The 23,429-nt window shown below is 42.7% G+C and overlaps 1 protein-coding gene across 1 annotated transcript in view; it reads right to left on the bottom strand.

Moving 5' to 3' along the window:
- Positions 1 to 23,429, bottom strand: part of macf1a (microtubule actin crosslinking factor 1a) — a 389,896-nt gene that overhangs the window by 111,802 nt on the left and 254,665 nt on the right. Inside the window, 7 exon segments of the mRNA XM_062047376.1 lie at positions 9,165 to 9,347; positions 11,185 to 11,502; positions 13,713 to 13,919; positions 13,999 to 14,187; positions 17,260 to 17,858; positions 19,366 to 19,858; positions 19,945 to 20,144. Of these exon segments, the coding sequence (XP_061903360.1) occupies positions 9,165 to 9,347; positions 11,185 to 11,502; positions 13,713 to 13,919; positions 13,999 to 14,187; positions 17,260 to 17,858; positions 19,366 to 19,858; positions 19,945 to 20,144 (2,189 nt within the window).

Genomic DNA, 23,429 nt, shown 5'->3' with positions numbered 1-23,429 from the left:
TCCAATGGACAGGAGATTTGAGTAAGGGGCCGCCATTGTCGAAGACAAACTTGTATCTATTTCATCAACTGAGTCAGTTTCTATACCAATGAAGAATTTCTGAAAGTCTGTTAATTGTCCTTCATTCAAATCGCGCGTAATCCACAGGTTTCATCTCGTATGTGTTTGCGATGGAGTGAGGGTGCCCGGCCTCATTTCATAAGCAGATTTCCCCGAAAAAAACAAGCCCATTATTATTTTTCAATACTTTGATCACTGCGCTACTTCTACGAAAATACTCATTCATTTTTGTGCTTATTCATTGCTAAAAGTAAACAGACAACATGTTTTTTTCTAGAGATGTCCAGTAATGGCTTTTTTGCCGATATCCGATATTCCGATATTGTCCAACTCTTAATTTCCGATTCTGATATCAACCGATACCGATATTTGCCTAATTTTGTTGTGATGCCCCGCTGGATGCATTAAACAATGTAACAAGGTTTTCCAAAATAAATCAACTCAAGTTATGGAAAAAAATGCCAACATGGCACTGCCATATTTATTATTGAAGTCACAAAGTGCATTATTTTTTTTAACATGCCTCAAAACAGCAGCTTGGGATTTGGGACGTGCTCTCCCTGAGAGAGCATGAGGAGGTTGAGGTGGGCGGGGTTTTTGGGATGCAAGAATGCAGCTGTCTGTGGTTTTATGTTGATATCTGTCCTGTGTTTTTCTTACTTTATTTATTATCATTATTTATTTATTTTACTTGTGGGGAGAAAAACAGCATTTGCTCGACAATTCATGTCATTTAAATGTGTCTGAAAAGTAATAACTAAAAAAGAGGAGCCATTATTCATAGCGACGGTGCAGCAGGCGAGGCTGCCCAGACAAAGCTGCTGCTTCAAGGATTTTATCGGCGAAGAGGGCTTTCTACCATGGCAAGTTTTTAACTGTGATAAGATAGGACTTTATAAAAAAAAAATATGCCAGAGGGGACCTTTATTACAGCGAAGGAGATAGCAGTGAGTACCGCGACACAAGCCGATGGGGCACCGCCTCACACTGCAAGCAGTGGTTTGAAGGTGACACTATGCATCTTTACCACACCAAGACTGTTAAACAAATACTAAAGGACACAAGGTAAAAGGACTTTCCTGTTTTTGGTTTTTATTGGCAACTTGTCCAGGGTATACCCGGCCTTCCAGTCCCCCCCCCCACGACCCCGAACGGGACAAGCGGTAGAAAATGGATGGATGGATTTAGGACTTTTGTGTGTGTGCGGACACATTGACAGTTAAGCTGGCAGTTGTTGTTGTTGTTGTGTTTGGATATAAAAGAGATTGTTGAGCCATTACCCGCTTGTTTTGTTGGTTAAAAGGCCTACTGAAAGCCACTACTACCGACCACGCAGTCTGATAGTTTATATATCAATGATGAAATCTTAACATTGCAACACATGCCAATACGGCCGGGTTAACTTATAAAGTGCAATTTTAAATTTCCCGCTAAACTTCCGGTTGAAAACGCCTTTGGAGCATGATGTATGCGTGTGACGTCAATCGTTGAAACGGAAGTATTCGGACACATTGTATCCAATACAAAAAGCTCGGTTTTCATCTCAAAATTCCACAGTATTCTGGACATCTGTGTTGGTGAATCTTTGGCAATATGTTTAATGAACAATGGAGACTACAAAGAAGAAAGCTTTAGGTGGAATCGGTGTATTAGCGGCTGGCTGCAGCAACACAACCAGGAGGACTTTGACTTGGATAGCAGACGCGCTATCCGACGCTAGCCGCCGACCGCTGATCGGGTGAAGTCCTTCGTCGCTCCGTCGATCGCTGGAACGCAGGTGAGCACGGGTGTTGATGAGCAGATGAGGGCTGGCTGGCATAGGTGGATAGCTAATGTTTTTAGCATAGCTCTGTGAGGTCCCGTTGCTAAGTTAGCTTCAATGGCGTCGTTAGCAACAGCATTGTTAAGCTTCACCAGGCTGGAAAGCATTAACCGTGTAGTTACATGTCCAGGGTTTAATAGTATTGTTGATTTTCTGTCTATCCTTCCAGTCAGGGGTTTATTTCTTTCGTTTCTATCTGCAGTTAAGCCGATGCTATCACGTTAGCTCCGTAGCTAAAGTGCTTCACCGATGTATTGTCGTGGAGATAAAAGTCACTGTGAATGTCCATTTCGCGTTCTCGACTCTCATTTTCAAGAGGATATAGTATCCGAGGTGGTTTAAAATACAAATCTGTGATCCACAATAGAAAAAGGAGAAAGTGTGGAATCCAATGAGCCAGCTTGTACGTAAGTTACGGTCAGAGCGAAAAAAGATGCGTCCTGCACTGCACTCTAGTCCTTCACTCTCACGTTCCTCATCCACGAATCTTTCATCCTGGCTCAAATTAATGGGGTAATCGTCGCTTTCTCGGTCTGAATCGCTCTCGCTGCTGGTGTAAACAATGGGGAAATGTGAGGAGCCTTTCAACCTGTGACGTCACGCTACTTCCGGTACAGGCAAGGCTTTTTTTATCAGCGACCAAATGTTGCGAACTTTATCGTCGATGTTCTCTACTAAAGCCTTTCAGCAAAAATATGGCAATATCGCGAAATGATCAAGTATGACACATAGAATGGATCTGCTATCCCCGTTTAAATAAAAAAAATCCTTTCAGTAGGCCTTTAAAACATACACAGTATACATGTATACATCATAGTGTCTTCAAAGTGTGCGTTTTTTTAATATAAAGTAGGGACTTTTGTCGAAGTTAGAAGCAATTATTCATTGTGGGGGGGGCGCGGCCTGCAGCGAAGCGGGGTGTGCCAGGACCGGCTTCGAGATCAGCGACAGGTGCGTGGATGACCCACCTGGGAGTGTTTATCTAATCACCTGTCGCTCTGTTAAAGGGAGCAGCCGGGAAGGAGGGGGCAGTTGGAGCACGAGCGAGAGGGAGAGCGAAGACTGACACACAAACCGATGGCTGAAAAGCACAACAAAAGACACCTATAGAAAAATAAGTCATTGTCCCGAGACATGCACGCCGCTGTCCTGTCAGTAATTGGTGGTCCGAAGAACCCGGAACACAAGACTTCTACATTCATGTTTACATTGTTTCATATGGAGAAATCTGTTTCACTATACCAGACCTGGGCAATTTAAGGCCCGCCGGACATTCCCAAATAATTTTTTTAGATCTTTTAGATGGAAAGTGTAGCTGCCATTATGATGTGCAGGGATGTTTTCTATTGACCGTAAGTCTTAAAACTATACAAAGTATTGGTTAGAATGGTTAGAATTGGTTAGTAATGGTTAGAATTGGTTAGTAATGGTTAGAATATGTGCTTTTGAATTATATACTAGTTACTATGGTAATCTAATTAGTTACTATGGTAATGTAAGTCACAGCAGCTCAGACGAGGCACCAAGCAGTGTGGGTGGGGAGCGTTTCCACAGAGTGTTTCCAGAGCCTGAAATGTGGGTGTCAGGGACAGACGCGGAAGGAGATTTATGCAACAAAGTTCTACAAGAAAAGTGATATTATGTCAGATTGTAGGGTTTTGGTTTGTTTTTTACCCTTCACATTCATATTGCGCCGTGTTTGTTGCATTTTCGTTGTGTTTCGCTTGATTGTAAAATATGTGGATGGAGGGGGTGTGACGTTCATATGTTGTCATTATTCAGTGTTTTATCCTTCATAGTTAATATTGTAAATCCCACATTCTTTATATTCATGTACATTCTGGGTGTCTCATTCAGTAGAACATTTAAAATTCCATTCTGTTTTTTAAGGCGGTCTGTCATAACGTTTTTAGCTTTAACCAGACATTATTGTGAGGTTTTGTATTAGTGTTCCTAAAAATAGGACCTAAACACACACATATTGTACAGCAGATTGTCACAGCTTATATATGTGTGTGTGTGTGCGTGCGCATATTTATATTTGTATACACTACCGGTCAAAAGTTTGGGGTCACATTGAAATGTCCTTGTTTTTGAAGGAAAAGCACTGTACTTTTCAATGAAGATAACTTTAAACTAGTCTTAACTTTAAAGAAATACACTCTATACATTGCTAATGTGGTAAATTACTATTCTAGCTGCAAATGTCAATATCTACATAGGTGTATAGAGGCCCATTTCCAGCAACTATCACTCCAGTGTTCTAATGGTACAATGTGTTTGCTCATTGGCTCAGAAGGCTAATTGATGATTAGAAAACCCTTGTGCAATCATGTTCACACATCTGAAAACAGTTTAGCTTGTTACAGAAGCTACAAAACTGACATTACTTTGAGCAGATTGAGTTTCTGGAGCATCACATTTGTGGGGTCAATTAAACGCTCAAAATGGCCAGAAAAAGAGAACTTTCATCTGAAACTCGACAGTCTATTCTTGTTCTTAGAAATGAAGGCTATTCCACAAAATTGTTTGGGTGACCCCAAACTTTTGAACGGTAGTGTATTTATACATAGATAGATAGATATACCGGCCCCCAGACACATTTTTTTCTCTAAATGTGGCCCCCAGGTCAAAATAATTGCCCAGGCCTGCACTATACGAATGTTTCGGTTGGCGAACCATGTTCAAGAACCAATCAGGTATTCTGCCGGATGCATGCCATATTGAAGACAAAGGATTCGCTTTTAGGTCACCCTAAAACGGTGTGATTTCAGCTAACTATAGTGTGTAAACTTGTACAAAATTCTAGTAAATATACATGAGAAGTGAGTATGTAACATTTTAAACAGTCTATATTTCAGCAGGTTGTAATTGCTAGTCCGTATGCAAGAAATCATTTAAGGCGTCTACATGTGTCACATTGAAATGTGTCATTTCAAGTCATGGACCGCTCTTTAGTGAGGAAGAGGATAGAGTGAAGATGATGTAGGAGTTTGGGAGAAGGACAAAGCTGCAAGGAAAGTACACCAGTGTTCTTCCATCCTCCCACGCGTGTGGAGGCGCTCACTCAGCCGAAAGAAAAGCACGCCGGATAGTTTTAGAAGCACTGAATCTGTTGGAATCACACGGGCCATCCATCACGCCGATAAAGGCCTAACCTTCCTCCACACGGACGTCACCATGTCGTCTCCCGGGAGGGGCCGCCACGGCCAGAGAAATGTGCCCGACTGAAAGGGCAGCGTGAGCTCGGCAGCAGCAAAGGCCGTAAAATCCAAAAGGCAGCAGCTCCACATTGTGCGCTACAACACCTCTTACACAACTGCGCACAAAGCATCACGAGGAGGACACTTGTGAATAACAATATATAATCTGTACTACCTTGTAAGGCAGGGGTGTCCAAATTACGGCCCACCGGCGTCTTCAATTTGGCCCACGAGACAGCAGGAGTCCAATAAGCAATTTGGAGGTGTTTCCAAAACATACAACTAGCCAATGTTCTTATTAGCTGCCATCTGGTGGCCAAGGAAAGTAATTGAAGTCAGTGACCACTAATTGTACATCTATTTGACTACTTGAACAGCATACACTTATATGACCCAATCCAAACAACCTTCTCTAGTCATGGTGCAGAAAAAAAATTCTACCAGCCCAAAAATTCAACAAACATGGTCACACATAACACAATCTGCTCATTATACTTTGTGGATATTATAAAAAAAAAAAAAAACATCCAATCCGCATAATCCATTACAAGCATACTTGCCAACCCTCCCGTTTTTAGCGGGAGACTCCCGGTATTCAGCGCCTCTCCCGACAACCTCCCGGCAGAGATTTTCTCCCGACAAACTCCCGGTATTCAGCCGGAGCTGGAGGCCACGCCCCCTCCAGCTCAATGCGGACCTGAGACTGAGTGGGGACAGCCTGTTCTCACGTCCGCTTTCCCACAATATAAACAGCTTGCCTGCCCAATGACGTCATAACATCTAGGGCTTTTAGAGAGTAGAGTGCACAACTGCGCACACAACAAGGAGACGAAGCAGAAGAACGAGGAAATTACAGACATGGCGACGCCGTCGACGAGCAAGATGAAGAAATACGCTTGCAAGTTCCAAAACGAACGGAAACAAGAATTTCAGTTCATCCAGGACAGTTCGAAGGGGAAGGTGTATGTTGCCTGTAAATTTTGTAGAACAGACTTCTCCATTGAACACGGTGGCCGAAATGATATACTCATCATGAACGGAGAAGTTAAACAGGACAATACTGCCATCTAATGGATAGCCACCGGAACACTGAAATTCAAGTATTTCTTTTATTTATATGTAAATTAAAAAAAAAAAATATATATATATATATATATATATATATATATATATATATATATATATATATATATATATATATATATAGCTAGAATTCACTGAAAGTCAAGTATTTCATATATATATATATATATATATGAAATATATATGAAATACTCGAGTTGGTGAATTCTAGCTGTAAATAACCACGCCCCCCCCACCCCCGACCAAGCCCCCCCCCACCCCACCCCCCCCCCCCCCCCCCCCCCCCCCCCCCCACCTCCCGATATTGGAGGTCTCAAGGTTGGCAAGTATGATTACAAGAGATGATGGGAAAAATGCAAAACACTCTCTTCACACTTAACCATGTTGGGCGCATTTTAGCTGATTGATATTTCTTATTGATTAAAAAACGTTAAGGAGGTCGTCACGGAAGTAAACAAGGTAAGGAGTCAAATTTTCAAATATTCTTAAACAATTGTAGTAATTATTAATCATAATATATATATATATATATATATATATATATATATATATATATATATATATATACATGTATGTATGTATGTATGTGTGTGTATATACTGTATGAACCCCAGTAACATACAAATAAATAATAAAAAAAATGAATCATACAATGTGATTTCCGGATTTCTCTTTTTAGATTATGTCTCTAACAGTGGAAATACATCTATGATGAACATTTCAGACCTCTCCCTAATTTCTAAGTGGGAGAACTTGCAAAATTGCAGGGTGTGCAAATACTTGTGGACCTCACTGTATATATATTCATCCATCCATCCAACCATTTTCCACCGCTTATCCGAGTCCAGGTCACAGGGGCAGCAGTCTATAAGCAGAGATGCCCAGACTTCCCTGTCCCCGGACACCTCCTGTAGTTCCACAGGGGGAATACCGAGGCGTTCCCAGGCCAGCTGTGAGACATAGTCCCTCCAACGTCTCCTAGGTCTGCCCCGAGGCCTCCGCTGGACATGCCCAAAACACCTCACCAGGGAGGCGTCCGTAGTAGATACCTGAGCCACCTAAGCTGGCTCCTCTCCACGTGAAGGAGCAGCGGCTCTACTCTTGAGTCTCTCCCGGATGACCAACTCATCACCCTCTCTCTAAAGGTGATCCCAGAAATCCTGCGACAAAAACTCATTTCTCCTGCTTGTATTCTCGACCTGGTCCTTTTGGTCATTACCCAAAACTCGTGACCATAGGTGGGTGGAGGAACGTAGACTAACCGGCAAATCGAGAGCCTTCTGGCTCAGCTGAAGAAAAAATCCTCAGTGCTGAACTCTGTTCTCAGATGATGCAATTGTTGATCAACCAAACCTAACCCTAACCCCCCCCCCAGGATTGTAAATAATTTAAATAATTCAATGTATATAATCTGATGATTAACTTGTGTGATGACTGTATTATGCCGATAGTATATATTTGTACCATGACTTGATTAACGTGGACCCCGACTTAAACAAGTTGAAAAACTTATTGGGGTGTTACCATTTAGTGGTCAATTGTACGGAATATGTACTGTACTGTGCAACCTACTAATAAAAGTTTCAATCAATCAATCAAAAAAGCTACTTCCTCACCACAACAGACGGTCCAGAAGCTGCACCAATCCGTCTGTCAATCTCGCTGTCTAATCTTCCCTCACTCGTGAACAACACCCCGAGATACTTGAACTCCTCCACTTGAGGCAGAACTTCATTCCCGTCCCGAGGGGCGCAGTCCACCCTTTTTCCGATTAAGAACCATAACCTCAGATTTGGAGGTGCTGATTCTCATCCCAGCAGCTTCACACTCATCCATTCAAATGTATGTACTGTGATGTTTGTCATATCCAATGACGTAATGGTCGGATGAACGCGACCTATGCGTCCAGACCGCAGTTCAATCAGATTTACGACGAAAGGGTTGGATTTGCAAAAAATCCTAATTTTACAGTTTCGACTGACATGAAAAAACACATATGGGCAAAAAACATGGGAAATGGCCTGCAGTGTGAATGTCTTGTAAACTAGAGCAAACATCAATATACATTGACTGTTTTTAATTATATACATACACTGCAAAAACTGAAATCTAAGTAAGATTAAATATCTCAAATAAGGGTGATATTTGCTTATTTTCTGTCTGATAAGATAACTCTTCTCACTAAGCAGATTTTATGTTAGAGTGTTTTACTTCAAAGTTTTAAGTGTTTTGGTCCTAAATGATCTCAGTAAGATATTACAGCTTGTTGCTGAGATGTTATGACCTATATTGAGTAAAACATGCTTGAAACTAGAATATCAACTGTTGCAAAGCTGTGTCATCAACACTCACAAGTATAAAACTCCTTTTTTAAAGTAATTTCTTACTTCAAGCATGAAAAAAAAATATCATGATGCCGAGCGCATATCATTATGTCAAGATAATGGCACTAGCATTTACATAATTTAAGAATATTTTTCAACATATTGAGCAAAAAGGTCTTTTTTTTTCCTACCAAGAAAAGTGCACTTGTTATTAGTGAGAATATACTTATTTTAAGTATTATTGGGTTCATTGAGGTTAGCTAATTTGACTTGTTTTGGAAAGTCTTGACAAGCCAAATTTTCTTGTTCTATTGGCAGATAATTTTGCTTAATTCAAATAAAAAAAAAACTATATATTTTTTTCTTTCTTGTTTTTGAACACTGACTTTTTGCAGTGTAATATTATAGCTTTGGACACATGTCATTTAAGGTCCCAGCTACTTTTATTGCAAATGTCAAATATGTGTGCAGACACAGGAATGTGGCAGCAACCACACGAGAGGGAAGGAAGGCAAAAACATTTCATTTGCTTTTTGGAATCGGAGGCGAAAAAGCTGAAGAGTCTGAAAGGCTGATTTATGAACTAGTCTTTTTCTCCAGGATGTGACGGTTTAAATTGTGTGCGTGTGTGGCAAGTGTGCTCGGAAATAAAGAAGCTGGAAAGCGACGCACCTTGAACTCCTGCAGCTGCTGCTTGATGACGTCCACCTCCGAGCCCACCACGCCCTGCGCGGCCAGCCCACCTTCGGCTGCTCCCAGCAGGCCTTGCAGCTCGCCCACCAGCCTGTAGAAGTCCGTCACTCTCTCTGCGGCGTCCTCGATCTGCACCAGCCTGGCCTGGCCGCGCTCGCTCAGCTAGAGAGGAAACCGCAACACAGATGACAGATTTTCAGTTAAATGGCTCAAACAATCAGCATCATTAATATTGACCATTCAGCGTCACTTTAAGTACGTATTTTATATATAATACAGAGCAGTGTGAAGCTGGGCAAAAATACAACATCAATATATATTGCGATAGACACGTATTGGTATCAATACAAAATGCGCTCGGTTAAACGTTTGAATTTTTTTGTCGGAAGAAACCGGAAGTTGAGCAACACAGGAAGTGATCACTGATCAGTGGGAGTGTCACACTAACAGCCAATCAGGTAACAATGTTAACTATCAAGTTTGGTGGCGCCATTATGTTTTCTCATGGTTGATTTTTTTGCATGGAATGAGAAGAGAAAGTAAAAATGAAGAAATTGTGGATAAAAGAGTGAAAGTCACCTCGACAGTATGACAATTTTTTTAAATTTTTCAAACGAACCGTAGTCAGACCAATGTGGTCCGTAAATGATGCAAGGCGCTCGTCCACCAAGACCTTAGTTGCGCTCACCCCTTAGAGCACAGCTGTAACTTCCTGGCACTTCCCAACTTTCTCTATGTTTACATTTTCAATTCACTCTTTATTAAGCATTTCTTACATATTCCTAATTTTTGCATCTTCATTTTAAGAGCTTATTGTTAAGTGTTAAATGTTTAGAATTGTGTCTATATTGATTGTTTGGGTGTTTTCCATGCTGGATTTGACATTTCCTTTCCTTTCTGCCTTGATAAATAAGGGGATTATAATCATTTGAAATGAAAAAAATTACTTAATATATTTTGCACCTGGTCTTTATTTTCAATAGGTCCTACAAAAATCAGTAATTATCGATATCGAGTAGAGATGTCCGATATTATCGGACTGCCGATATTATCGGACGATAAATGCTTTAAAATGTAATATCGGAAATTATCGGTTTCAAAATGATCGGTATTGGTTTCAAATAGTTAAATGTATGACTTTTGAAAACGCCGCTGTGTACACGGACTGTAGGGAGAAGTACAGAGCGCCAAAAAACCTTAAAGGCACTGCCTTCGCGTGCCGGCCCAGTCACATAACGTCTACGGCTTTTCACACACGCACAAGTGAATGCAAGGCATACTTGGTCAACAGCCATACAGGTCACACTGAGGTTGGACCGTATAAACAACTTTAACACTGTTACAAATATGCGCCACACTGTGAACCCACAGCAAACAAGAATGACAAACACATTTCGGGAGAACATCCGCACCGTAACACAACAGAACAAATACCCAGAACCCCTTGCAGCACTAACTCTTCCGGGACACTACAATATACACCCCCACCGCCCACCTCAACCTCCTCATGCTCTCTCAGGAAGAGCATGTCACAAATTCCAAGCTGCTGTTTTGAGGCATGTTAAAAATAATAATGCACTTTGTGACTTCAATAATAAATATGGCAGTGCCATGTTGGCATTTTTTTCCATAACTTGAGTTGATTTATTTTGGAAAACCTTGTTACATTGTTTAATGCATCCAGCGGGGCATCACAACAAAATTAGGCATAACAATGTGTTAATTCCACGACTGTATATATCGGTATCGGTTGATATCGGAATCGGTAATTAAGAGTTGGACAATATCGGCAAAAAAGCCTTTATACAGTTTGCAGACATATCGCCTAGCCCTACAGCAGTGATTCAAAATCCTTACATAGTTATCCTAAATATGTCTGGTCATTGGTCTATGGACCACAAATTATAGTGCTGCGCAAATTCTGCCTAGCAACAAGCGTTTGTGGCACAACCAGGAAAATAAAAAAATGTAAATGCATAGATTATCATTATCCTCTCACCTTCCCTGCCTGCCGACTCAGAGCCTCTGTCTCCCGCCGAAGAGCCAGCAGGTCGGGGGAGGAGCCCTCCCGCCGAAGCATGGCGGTGCAATCGGACGCGTGCGCTTCCAGCTCTGTCCTGAGATCGGCCAGACGTGACAGGAAGCCACCGAGTGTTTCCGCCTGCGAGGCCAGCGAGTCCGCGTCGCGCCCGACCGGGCCCAGCGAGTCCAGCTCGTCGTCGAGGTCGGTCAGTCGCGAGAAGACGTCCCGCACGTGCGACTGGACCTCGCCAACGCCCTGCAGGCGGGACTCGAGTGTGGAGCAACACTGCTCGATCTGATGGAGGACAATGAAAGGGAACATCAGATACACGTTTTCCTCTTTTATCTAAATCGTGCTTGAAAACCAAAAGCACAACGTGATGCAACACGACCCTAAATAGAGGCTGACAACACCCACACCTGTTCTTCAGTCTTCCATGTTTTAAATAAATAGAAAACAACCTGTGGCGTTCATTTGAGGTCACCTGATGCCTGTGAACTTAACTTGCTTTAGATTGTAAATAACTTGTTATATTTAAAGTTAACTTCATTGAAAAAGGGTTTGATGGAGCTATCCACTCCACAGAGGAAAAAAAAAAGAGTGCTGCAACTAAGAATCCAGTAGAGGGCGATGACTCACGCGTCAAATCAACATTTTTCAACAGGAAGATGCTTGGACATGACATGATGTTGTGGAACTGTTGTGTACGTACAGTACTGAATACTTTACGTCATGACCACTACAATGTATCCCACGCGCTGATTGGTGTTCCTATTGCATTATACAAGTGGAGGCATGCTCTTGGGTGTACCTAATTAAGTGGCCAGTGAGATGTAAAACACAGCACAGCAAGTGTTTTTATGAAGCTAAACCAGGGTCAAATCTTTTGTACTTGAAAATTATAACTTTGAAACCAAAAGTTCACGTTTTGAAGTTAAATTTTGAAAAATAAAGGACAGTTTTTCTGGTGGAATATAATATAATTTGGATCCACACTTATAATTATTTTGATTTAATAAAAATGTTTTACTTGCATATATTTCTGATTTAAATTCAATTTTTTAGTTTAAATATTTTTCTTCCAGATAAGAATTCAAACTGAATTAGTTCCCTGAAGGCAACATGACAGGGGACGCCCTAAAACCTCCTGATTGGTCTGTCATGAGGCCACGCCCCTTGCACGCGCGCTCCACTTTAAAAAAGGATCAAAAGTCTGAAACCGAAAAAACAAGATTTTAATCTGGGTAAAAAAATAAGGATTTGAATCTGAAAATAAGCCATTGAAACTAAAAATTGCATTTCATTCTGGAAAAAAACAAGCTCAAATATCAAAATATATAAAAGTGAAACATAAAAATAAAAAATTCATTCAAAATAATGAAGTGTGAATCAAAATTGATTTAAACTGAAAAAAAATTGTGTTCACTTTTTATTTAGAATATACTGATGTATTTTTCAAGATTCAACATCAAAACTTGAACTTCCATTTTCCATTTTCTACCGCTTATTCCCTTCGGGGTTGCGGGGGGTGCTGGAGCCTATCTCAGCTGCATTCGGGCGGAAGGCGGGGTACACCCTGGACAAGTCGCCACCTCATCGCAGGGCCAACACAGATAGACAGACAACATTCACACACTAGGGACCATTTAGTGTTGCCAATCAACCTATCCCCAGGTGCATGTCTTTGGAGGTGGGAGGAAGCCGGAGTACCCGGAGGGAACCCACGCAGTCACGGGGAGAACATGCAAACTCCACACAGAAAGATCCCGAGCGCAGGATCGAACCCAGGACCTTCATATTGTGAGGCAGACGCACTAACCCCTCTGCCCAAAACTTGAACTTTATTTATTTATATATATATATATATATATATATATATATATATATATATATATATATATATATATATATATATATATATATATATATATATATATATATATATATATTTTTTTTTTTCAAGTACAAAACTTTTGACCCTGATTTAGCTCCTTGGTAATCAAAAGAGGTTCATTAGGTCTTCAAAAAAGAATGCAATTTGTTATTCTTATAGTCAGACCTGTGTGTTTATTTCCGTACCTGTTCCGTTACAGTTGTAGCCGAAACCGCCAGGTACGGAAATAAACACACAGGTCTGGCTATAAGAATAACAAATTGCTTAGCTCCTTAGTGTTTGAGACACTAGTTTACATTTCAAACCATGATAAAGTGTTAAAAGGCCACAATGACCATATACGGTCGCAGGAAGTCAAAAAGCCAAACAGCTTTCAGTAGCTCTGCTTTCTTAAACACTTGACAGACACCAAAACATTCTCACACACTTGTTCTAAACAGTTTAGCTAAACTGCACAGCCTCATTCATTGTGTTCTTCCCAGCTCCTATTCATTCTATTTCATACTTAAACTTGCAGACGATTATAATACGATAATTACTCACCTCCACTGTTAACATGAACATTATTAACATGATCACAATTCAAACATGCAGTAAATATCATTCTCACCTTGTTGCCCACATCTTCATACTCCGTCTCCGTGTTCTTGGCTTGCTCCTGGAGCCTCTGCGCCCCCTCACTGTTTACCCCTGGACTCTGGGGGGCGTCCTGCACCAGCCCCTGGGCCAGGTCTCGCAGGTAGACCACCTGAGGCTGCAGGCACTTGAGGCTTTCCTGTTGGCTCCTCAGCCTCTCCAGGCTCTTGGCGCTACACGCCTGGGTGACAAGAAGAAGCACAGAGTTAAAAACAAGAGGGACAACGCCAGATGAGCAGTCTTCACTCTGCTGAAAGTACCTGCGGTCCTAACGCCTCTTGGACTTCAATCTGGTGCTTTGCGGCCTCCAGCCGCCTCTCCACAGCCTGTTGGCCTTCTTCAAACTCTTTCAGGCGGCCCGCTAGCTCCTCCAGCTGCGACGTGCGGCTGTGGAGCCTCTCGCCCAAGCCATCCAAACGCCGGTTGAACTGCGCCTTCTCATCTCGTACCTGCAAACATTTTATTTTTACAATAACATGTAATTGAGCTGAACGATTAATTGACAAAGGGGAATATTTTTATTTCCTCCACCGTCAACCAACATTTGAGTGACAGACATATTTTGATTGAATTGTTGAGCCTCGCGTCCTTTGCTTCCTAGCCAATCAAAAGTGTTTACAGGAAACAGCAAGTTTGTGTGCACTGCAGTAGGGGCAGTCAGTACGCATGCGGAGGGGGGCGTGGTCTGCGGGCCTGCAGCGGAGCGGGGTGTGTAAGGACCGGCCTTGAAGCACAGCTGGCAAGTGATTGGATTACCCAGCTGGGGCTGATAATCTAATCACCTGCCATAAGGGATGTCTGATAATATTGGACTGCCGATATTATCGGCCGATAAATGCTTTAAAATGTAATATCGGAAATTATCGGTTTCAAAATTATCGGTATCTGTTTCAAAAAGTAAAATGTATGACTTTTTAAAACGCCGCTGTGTACACGGACGTAGGAAGAAGTACAGAGCGCCAATAAACCTTGAATGCATTGCCTTTGCGTGCCGGCCCAATCGCATAAAATCTACGGCTTTTGACACACACAAGTGAATGCATGCATACTTGGTCAACAGCCATACAGGTGACACTGAGGGTGACCGTATAAACAACTTTAACACTGTTACAAATATGCGCCACACTGTGAACCCACACCAAACAAGAATGACAAATACATTTCGGGAGAACATCCGCACCGTAACACAACATAAACACAACAGAACAAATACCCAGAACCCCTTGCAGCACTAACTCTTCCAGGACGCTACAATATACACCCCCCACTACCCCGCCCACCTCAACCTCCTCATGCTCTCTCAGTGAGAACATGTCCCAAATTCCAAGCTGCTGTTTTGAGGCATGTTAAAAAAAATAATGCACTTTGTGACTTCAATAATAAATATGGCAGTGCCATGTTGGCATTTTTTTGTATAGCTTGAGTTGAAGTTGTTCTCTTATTTTGGAAAACCTTGTTACATTGTTTAATGCATCCAGCGGGGCATCACAACAAAATTAGGCATAATAATGCGTTAATTCCACAACTTTATATATCGGTATCGGCTGATATCAGTATCCGTAATTAAGAGTTGGACAATATCGGAATATCGGATATCGGCAAAAAAGCCATTATCGGACATCTCTACCTGCCATGCTTATTAGCAGCAGCCGGGCCGAGACACAGTTGTTGGGAGTTGGAGTGAAGGAGGAGGCGCACACTGGACATTGCCAGAGAGACTGAAAAGTTGTGTGCTGCCCGAGCGTGTGTGCGCTGCCAATAAAAGAAGACATTGTTAACACCAGACATCCAGGCTGTGAGAGGATTTGTCAGCATCAGGTGAACCCACGGGAGAAAGACCTCCACAACGCTAATAACAAACACGAGTTGCATCTTGGAAAAAGTGCTAGGGAGTGACAGATTGTTTGGTAAACGTATAGCATGTTCTATATGTTATAGTTATTTGAATGACTCTTACGTTAACATACCAGGCACGTACTCAGTTGGTTATTTATGCCTTATATAACGTACACTTATTCAGCCTGTTATTCACTATTCTTCTTTTATTTTAAATTGCCTTTCAAATGTCTATTCTTGGTGTTGGGTTTTATCAAATAAATTTCCCCCAAAAATGCGACTTATACTCGAGTGCGACGTATGTTTTTTTCCTTCTTTATTATGCATTTTCGGCCGGTGCGACTTAAACTCCGGAGCGACTTATAATTCGAAAAATACGGTACTAGCAAAGCAGGAACAGGGCCAAGGCAGCATAGGCCTAAAAATCCCTCGTCTTTGAGCTCACACCAGCAAGTGAAAGCCAGGGCAATGTTGATCCTGACTGTCCTTTTAAGGTATGCTCCGTTTTTCCTTTTTTGTCTCCTCAGACAAAACTTTTCATTTATTTGGTTGTTTTGGAGCGACTACCATAATAGCAGTAATTGCACAAACACGTTCCTCTTTTTCTTTTCTGGCGGCACGTAGGCGTTTGCATCATTCCGTCTTTTAATGGGGGAAGGGACTTATGCTGTAAAGCAAGTCAGCACATTTGTAGTTTTTTGTGTGGCAGGGTCCCTGCCACCCTCCTACAAGTTGCTTAGTGCGAGTGAAAGCAATACAGACCTCCTCAGGCCGTGACAGAGGAGTCATTCGACTAGTTGTAAGTCCATGTATCATCCCAATAGTTATGAAAATATTTTATGAAGGTTGAAAAGTTACTCAAAGCTCCTTCAAAAGGTGTTCATATTTTTTAAATACATGTTTTGCTTGCAGGATTGAGAGTCCAGTTTGTTTAATGATTCAGGATAACTAGAAGTTATCACCTTCCAATTACAGTACAATGGTAAACATTTAAATATGTATGTGTAATATCATATATTATTATTACATCAGTGCCTAATTTGGTCACAAAACAATGCTGACATTAATATCGTTTATCGGCAATAATATTTGGGAAAATATATCATATAGCGAAATAACCTCACGGTTTATCAGTAATTTCTTCAGTTTAAGAGCACGATGTAGACAAAAGCTCTGAGTATTTGCATAAAGCCAAATATTTTATTAAGTAAATTATTGCATATTGTTCTAATGTGTGGCACCTTGAGACAAGAAAATGTAGATTGACAGTCTAAAAGTCTTCCTTCACTTGTTATTTTTATGCATTTATATTAAAGTTAAAGTTAAAGTACCAATGATTGTCACACACACACTAGGTGTGGCGAAATTTGTCCTCTGCATTTGACCCATCCCCTTGTTCACCCCCTGGGAGGTGAGGGGAGCAGTGGGCAGCCGCGGTGCCGCGCCCGGGAATCATTTTTGGTGATTTAACCCCCAATTCCAACCCTTGATGCTGAGTGCCAAGCAGGGAGGTAATGGGTCCCATTTTTATAGTCTTTGGTATGACTCGGCCGGGGTTTGAACTCACAACCTACCGATCTCAGGGCGGCTAACCACTAGGCCACTGAGTAGGTGGCCTACTCAAAGTTCTCAAAATTGTGCACCACCAATGTATAACATTTATTTTTTTTTTAATTAGCAGGTACCTCCTCTTCCCCGATGCAGCACTGCTCCAGCAGCTGATCAGCGGATGTGTTGAAGGCCTCCAGCAGCGGTGCTCGTCTTTCCAGGTCCAGGGAGAGTCCCCTGGCCTTCTGCAGGGCCTCATCCAGATCGGACGACTGGAGCGAAGGCTGGATCTCTGCGTCTTTGGCCTCACATTCCACTAGCCAGGGCGTGAGCTCGGCCTTGTGCCGCTGGTAACTTTCGGCCTTGCTCAGCGTGCTTTTCAATCTGCTTTCACGTTCCGAAAGCTTCCCGTTCACTTCCTCCCAGTCCTGCCGCAGTCGAGCCAGACGGGACTGCAGGGCGGCTCGCTCGTCCCCGCTGGCAGGCAGTGCGGCGAGCAGTGACACGCCCTCGCCTTGGATCAGCTCGTATGATCCTCGCTGGCTGGCCACGGCGCGCTGCATGTCGTCTGTGTCGGCCAGCAGCGAGCGGAGGGCGTCGGGCTGGCAGGGCAGCGAGTCGAGCGACGAGTCCCTAAGTTCCGCCTGCCGGTCCAGCCACGAGCGCAGGTCCCCAAACATCTGCTGGAACTGCTGAGTGGAGGACAGCGCGGCCTGGAGCTGAGACAGACCATCAGCTGTGGGGAAAACCAGCACAGAGTAAATCCATGTGAGGTGAGGTGAATTATATTTGTACAGCGCTTTTTCTCTGGAGACTCAAAGCGTTTACATAGTGAAACCCATTATCAACATCTTTTAAGCTACATTTAACGGCACTGGGAGCAGGTGGGTAAAGTGTCTTGCCCAAGGACACAACGGCAGTAACCATACTTGCCAACCCTCCCGATTTTCCCGGGAGACTCCCAAAATTCAGTGCCCCTCCCGAAAATCACCCGGGGCAACCATTCTCCCGAATTTCTCCCGATTTCCACCCGGACAATAATATTGGGGGCGTGCCTTAAAGGCACACTGCAAAAACTGAAATCTAAGTAAGATGAAATATCTCAAATAAGGGTGATATTTGCTTATTTTCTGTCTAAAAAGATCATTCTTCTCACTAAGCAGATTTTATGTTAGAGTGTTTTACTTGTTTTAAGTGTTTTGGTCCTAAATGATCTCAGTAAGATATTACAGCTTGTTGCTGAGATTTGATGACCTATATTGAGTAAAACATGCTTGAAACTAGAATATCAACTGTTGCAAAGCTGTGTCATCAACACTCACAAGTATAAAACTACTTTTTTGAAGTAGTAATTTCTTACTTCAAGCATGAAAAAAAAAATCATGATGCCAAATGCATATCATTATGTCAAGATAATGGCACTAGCATTTACTTAATTTAAGAATATTTTCAACATATTGAGCAAAAAGCTCAATATTTGCTCAACATATTGCTCATGTTGCTCAACATATGCTCAATATTTTTTTCTACCAAGAAAAGTGCACTTGTTATTAGTGAGTATATACTTATTTTAAGGTATTTTTGGGTTCATTGAGGTTAGCTAATTTGACTTGTTTTGGAAGCCAAATTTTCTTGTTCTATTGGCAGATAATTTTGCTTAGTTCAAATAAAATACCCCAAATTTTTTTTAAAAATTAAATTAAAACACTGACTTTTTGCAGTGCACTGCCTTAAGCGTCCTCTACAACCTGTCGCCACGTCCGCTTTTCCTCCATACAAACAGCGTGCCGGCCCAGTCACATAATATATGCGGCTTATACACACACACAAGTGAATGCAACGCATACTTGGTCAACAGCCATACAGGTCACACTGAGGGTTGCCGCATAAACAACTTTGAACACTGTTACAAATATGCGCCACACTGTGAACCCACACCAAACAAGAATGACAAACACATTTCGGGGGAACATCCGCACCGTAACACAACATAAACACAACAGAACAAATACCCAGAACCCCTTGGAACACTAACTCTTCCGGGACGCTACAATATACACCCCCCGCTACCACCAACCCCCCCATTTCCCGAATTCGGAGGTCTCAAGGTTGGCAAGTATGGCACTGACTAGGATAGCAAAAGCGGGGATCGAACCTGGAACCCTCAAGTTGCTGGCACGGCCGCTCTGCCAATCGAGCCACGCCGCCCCACGTGCCATGTGATCAGAATCGTATTGACGTACCCGCACGATCCTCCAGGTTCTTCAGAGGCCCGCTAACGCTCTCCAGACGTTTCTTCAGCTCGTCCTTCAGGTAAGGTTCCACCACGATGGCGCTCAGCTCCTGACAGAGCCGCTCCGCCTCGGCCAGCTCGGACCTCCGCCTCTCCAGCTCTGAGCGGATCTCGCCCGTCTCCTGCAGGCGCGCCTTCAGCTCCTCGGGCCGCGCGCTCAGCGAGGCCTGAGCATCCAGGCGATCGGCGAGGGCCGTCACGCTGGAGGAGAGCTCGCGCAGCAGAGCCTGGTACCGCTCGCTGGTTCCCTGCGCCTGGCCGATGTGCTCGGACCGCCGTGCGAGCCTGCTGGTCAGGTCCTCCCACTGCTGCGAGACGGAGTCCAGCTCGGCTCGAACCTCCTCCTGCTCCTTGGCGTCTTGGGTCTGGGAGAGGATGCCCTCGGCCGACTGGGTCAGCTCGTCAAACTGCGGCCTACGGGTGTCGAACTCCCGCAGCATAAACTACAACAAAAGTAGTTATTATTTCTGATCATCATTGTGTTACCTTGGCAACATCATCATCATCATCATGGTCTGGCTCCACACACCTGGACTTGTTGTTTCTGCGTGTTCAGCATGTTCGGGTCGATGCTGAGCGGTCCCAGCACGCTCATCATCAGCTCCTTCTCCCTCAGCCAGGGGCCCAGCTGAGATGCCGCCGACGTAAAGCTGCCCAGCCTGTCGGCGCACGCCTCCAGCTCCGTCTGCCGGCGGGCTGCCGTCTGATTGGCCGAGAGCCAGCGGGAGTCTAGGGGAGGTCACCAATTGTACAGCGATCAGACCTTATAACTCCAGGAACATCATGGAATTATTTATAATAATAAATAATAATAATGAATTACATTTGTAACGCACTTTACATTTGTTAAAATCTCAAAGTGCTACAAAGTATAAGAAAAAAATAATTTAAAAAAATAGAAAGTTAGAATATATAATAGAAAATTTAAATAGAAATTAAAACACTAGATAAAACAGAAACATGGATGAAAATAGAAATAATAGCATGAAAGCACTGGATAAAACAGATAGGCAAGCAGTGTATTTAAAAACAAGAAGGCAGAGAAATGAGATAAAAGCTGTGCTAAAAAGGTGGGTTTTTAGTCCCTTCTTAAAACGGTCGACCGACTGTGGTGCTCTAAGATGGTCGGGGAGAGCGTTCCATAGTTCGGGTGCGGTCGAGCAGAAAGCCCGGCGGCCCATTGTTTGTAAGTTTGTCCTGATGGGTTTGAGGAGCGGAGGTTGCGGGTAGGAGGTTGAGGGGAAACTAGGTCCTTGAGGTAGGAGGGGGCGTTGCCGTAGATGCATTGGTGTGTTAGCAGGTTAGGTTTTTTCTCAAAATTGTGCAACACTAGTGTATGGTCAGGGAGTGTTTGGGCCTGTGTGTGTGTGTGTGTGTTTTGTCTCGTCTTGTCTTGTCTCATAGTAACAGTGGTACTATTCTATTGTTAGTGTACAGGAGCTTTTCTTGTTTTCGTTTGTATAGTATTGTTATTGTATTATATTGTTTATGTTAAATGTGGAATGAGTGAGAGGGGTTGGGATATTATAAGCATCTGCTTCATCCAACCCCTTTTCAAGCCTTGCATAAATGTCTCTGCCAAAATGTAAAAAAAAAAAAAAGTGTGTTGTTGTACTGTGCAGGTTTGAAATAAATACTTCAATTCAATTCAAATAACATATTAAAAAAAAAACACTTTTGCAGGTACCTCCTCTTCTCCGATGCAGCACTGCTCCAGCAGCTGATCAGCGGATGTGTTGAAGGCACTAATATTATGTCTTCTTCTTCGGACTGGCCGACTAAAACAGTATCAATATACTAGCCAAGTGATCGATATCAATAAAAAATGCATTAGAGAAAATGTTGTGTAACTTTTTTTCTTCTACTTCCGAAGAAAGCGGAAGTTGCAAAGCGAGGTTGGTTGCATGACAAAGGCACTCGCTCTCTGGTAACCGAGCGACGCAGGAAGTGATCACTGATCAGTGGCAGGGACACGCTAACAGCCAATCAGGTAACAGTATCAACGAGGGCTGGGCGATATATCGATATACTCGATATATCGCGGGTTTGTCTCTGTGCGATATAGAAAATGACTATATCGTGATATTCGAGTATACGTTCTCATGCAGTTGCTTTTAGCTGCGGGCATTACACTACAGGCCTTTTCACTCTTTCTTGTCTCTCCTTCTTACAGAGATTTAAAACAAGCGCACCTTCTTACATACGTCACATACGTATACGCCCTCTCGGAGCAGAGAGGTAGTGGCATGGGTAACGTTAGCTGTGGTGCGAGTGGTAATACGAGAGAAAAAAGGTGCGAATCTGGTAACAAATGAAGGAAGAATTAATTCCGAAGAAAAACAGCACGGGGTCCATCGTCTGGCGGTGGTTTGGCTTCAAGTGGGAAGATGTTGAAACAGGGCAAAAGCGTTGCTACAAAAAGTACCGCTAATACCACACCACCTTAGCTGTGCTCACCCTTTAGAGCACAGCTGTAACTTCCTGGCACTAAAGCTGCAGAAAATAGTTCTTCTCGGGTTTCTCTATGTTTACATTTTCACATTATTTTGTTACATTTTATTAAGCATCTCTTACATATTCCTTATTTTTGCACCTTCATTTAAAGGCCTACTGAAAGCCACTACTACCGACCACGCAGTCTGATAGTTTATATATCAATGATGAAATCTTAACATTATAACACATGCCAATACGGCCGGGTTAACTTATAAAGTGACATTTTAAATTTGCCGCTAAACTTCCGGTTCGAAACGCCTCTGAGGATGACGTATGCGCGTGACGTAGCCCGGCGAACACGGGTATGCCTTCCACATTGAAGTCGATACGAAAAAGCTCTGTTTTCATTTCATAATTCCACAGTATTCTGGACATCTGTGTTCGTGAATCTGTTTCAATCATGTTCATTGCATTATGGAGAAGGAAGCCAAGCAAGCAAAGAAGAAAGTTGTCGGTGCGAAATGGACGTATTTTTCGAACGTAGTCAGCCACAACAGTACACAGCCGGCGCTTCTTTGTTTACATTCCCGAAAGATGCAGTCAAGATGGAAGAACTCGGATAACAGAGACTCTAACCAGGAGGACTTTTGATTTGGATACACAGACGCCTGTAGAGAACTGGGACAACACAGACTCTTACCAGGATTACTTTGATTTGGATGACAAAGACGCAGACGTGCTACTGTGAGTATGCAGCTTTGGCTTTTTTTTGCGTATGTACGTAACTTTTTTAAAATATATAAGCTTTATGAACCTTGGGTTAGGTGAACGGTCTTTTGGGCTGAGTGATTGTGTGTGTTGATCATGTGTTTGAATTGTATTGGCGTGTTCTATGGAGCTAGGAGCTAGCAGAGGAGCTAGCATAACACGTACCGTACCTACGTGCGCGTCACGTACGTAACTTTTTAAAAATATATAAGCTTTATGAACCTTGGATTAGGTGAACGGTCTTTTGGGCTGAGTGATTGTGTGTGTTGATCATGTGTTTGAATTGTATTGGCGTGTTCTATGGAGCTAGGAGCTAGCAGAGGAGCTAGCATAACACATACCGTACCTACGTGCGCGTCACGTACGTAACTTTTTAAAAATATATAAGCTTTATGAACCTTGGGTTAGGTGAACGGTCTTTTGGGCTGAGTGATTGTGTGTGTTGATCAGGTGTTTGAATTGTATTGGCGTGTTCTATGGAGCTAGGAGCTAGCAGAGGAGCTAGGAGCTAGCATAACAAACACGCAGGTGTTATTATGCAGGATTAATTTGTGGCATATTAAATATAAGCCTGGTTGTGTTGTGGCTAATAGAGTATATATATGTCTTGTGTTTATTTACTGTTGTAGTCATTCCCAGCTGAATATCAGGTACCGTGAGTATGCAGCCTTGGCTGCTAAACATTCGATAACTTGACCGTATGTGCGCGTCACGTACGTAACTTTTTAAAAATATATAAGCTTTATGAACCTTGGGTTAAGGAAACGGTCTTTTGGGCTGAGTGATGGTGTGTGTTGATCAGGTGTTTGA

The sequence above is a fragment of the Entelurus aequoreus genome, linkage group LG05, assembly GCF_033978785.1.
Source record: "Entelurus aequoreus isolate RoL-2023_Sb linkage group LG05, RoL_Eaeq_v1.1, whole genome shotgun sequence".
Lineage (NCBI taxonomy): Eukaryota > Metazoa > Chordata > Actinopteri > Syngnathiformes > Syngnathidae > Entelurus > Entelurus aequoreus.
This window is presented reverse-complemented; position numbering and strand designations above follow the sequence as displayed.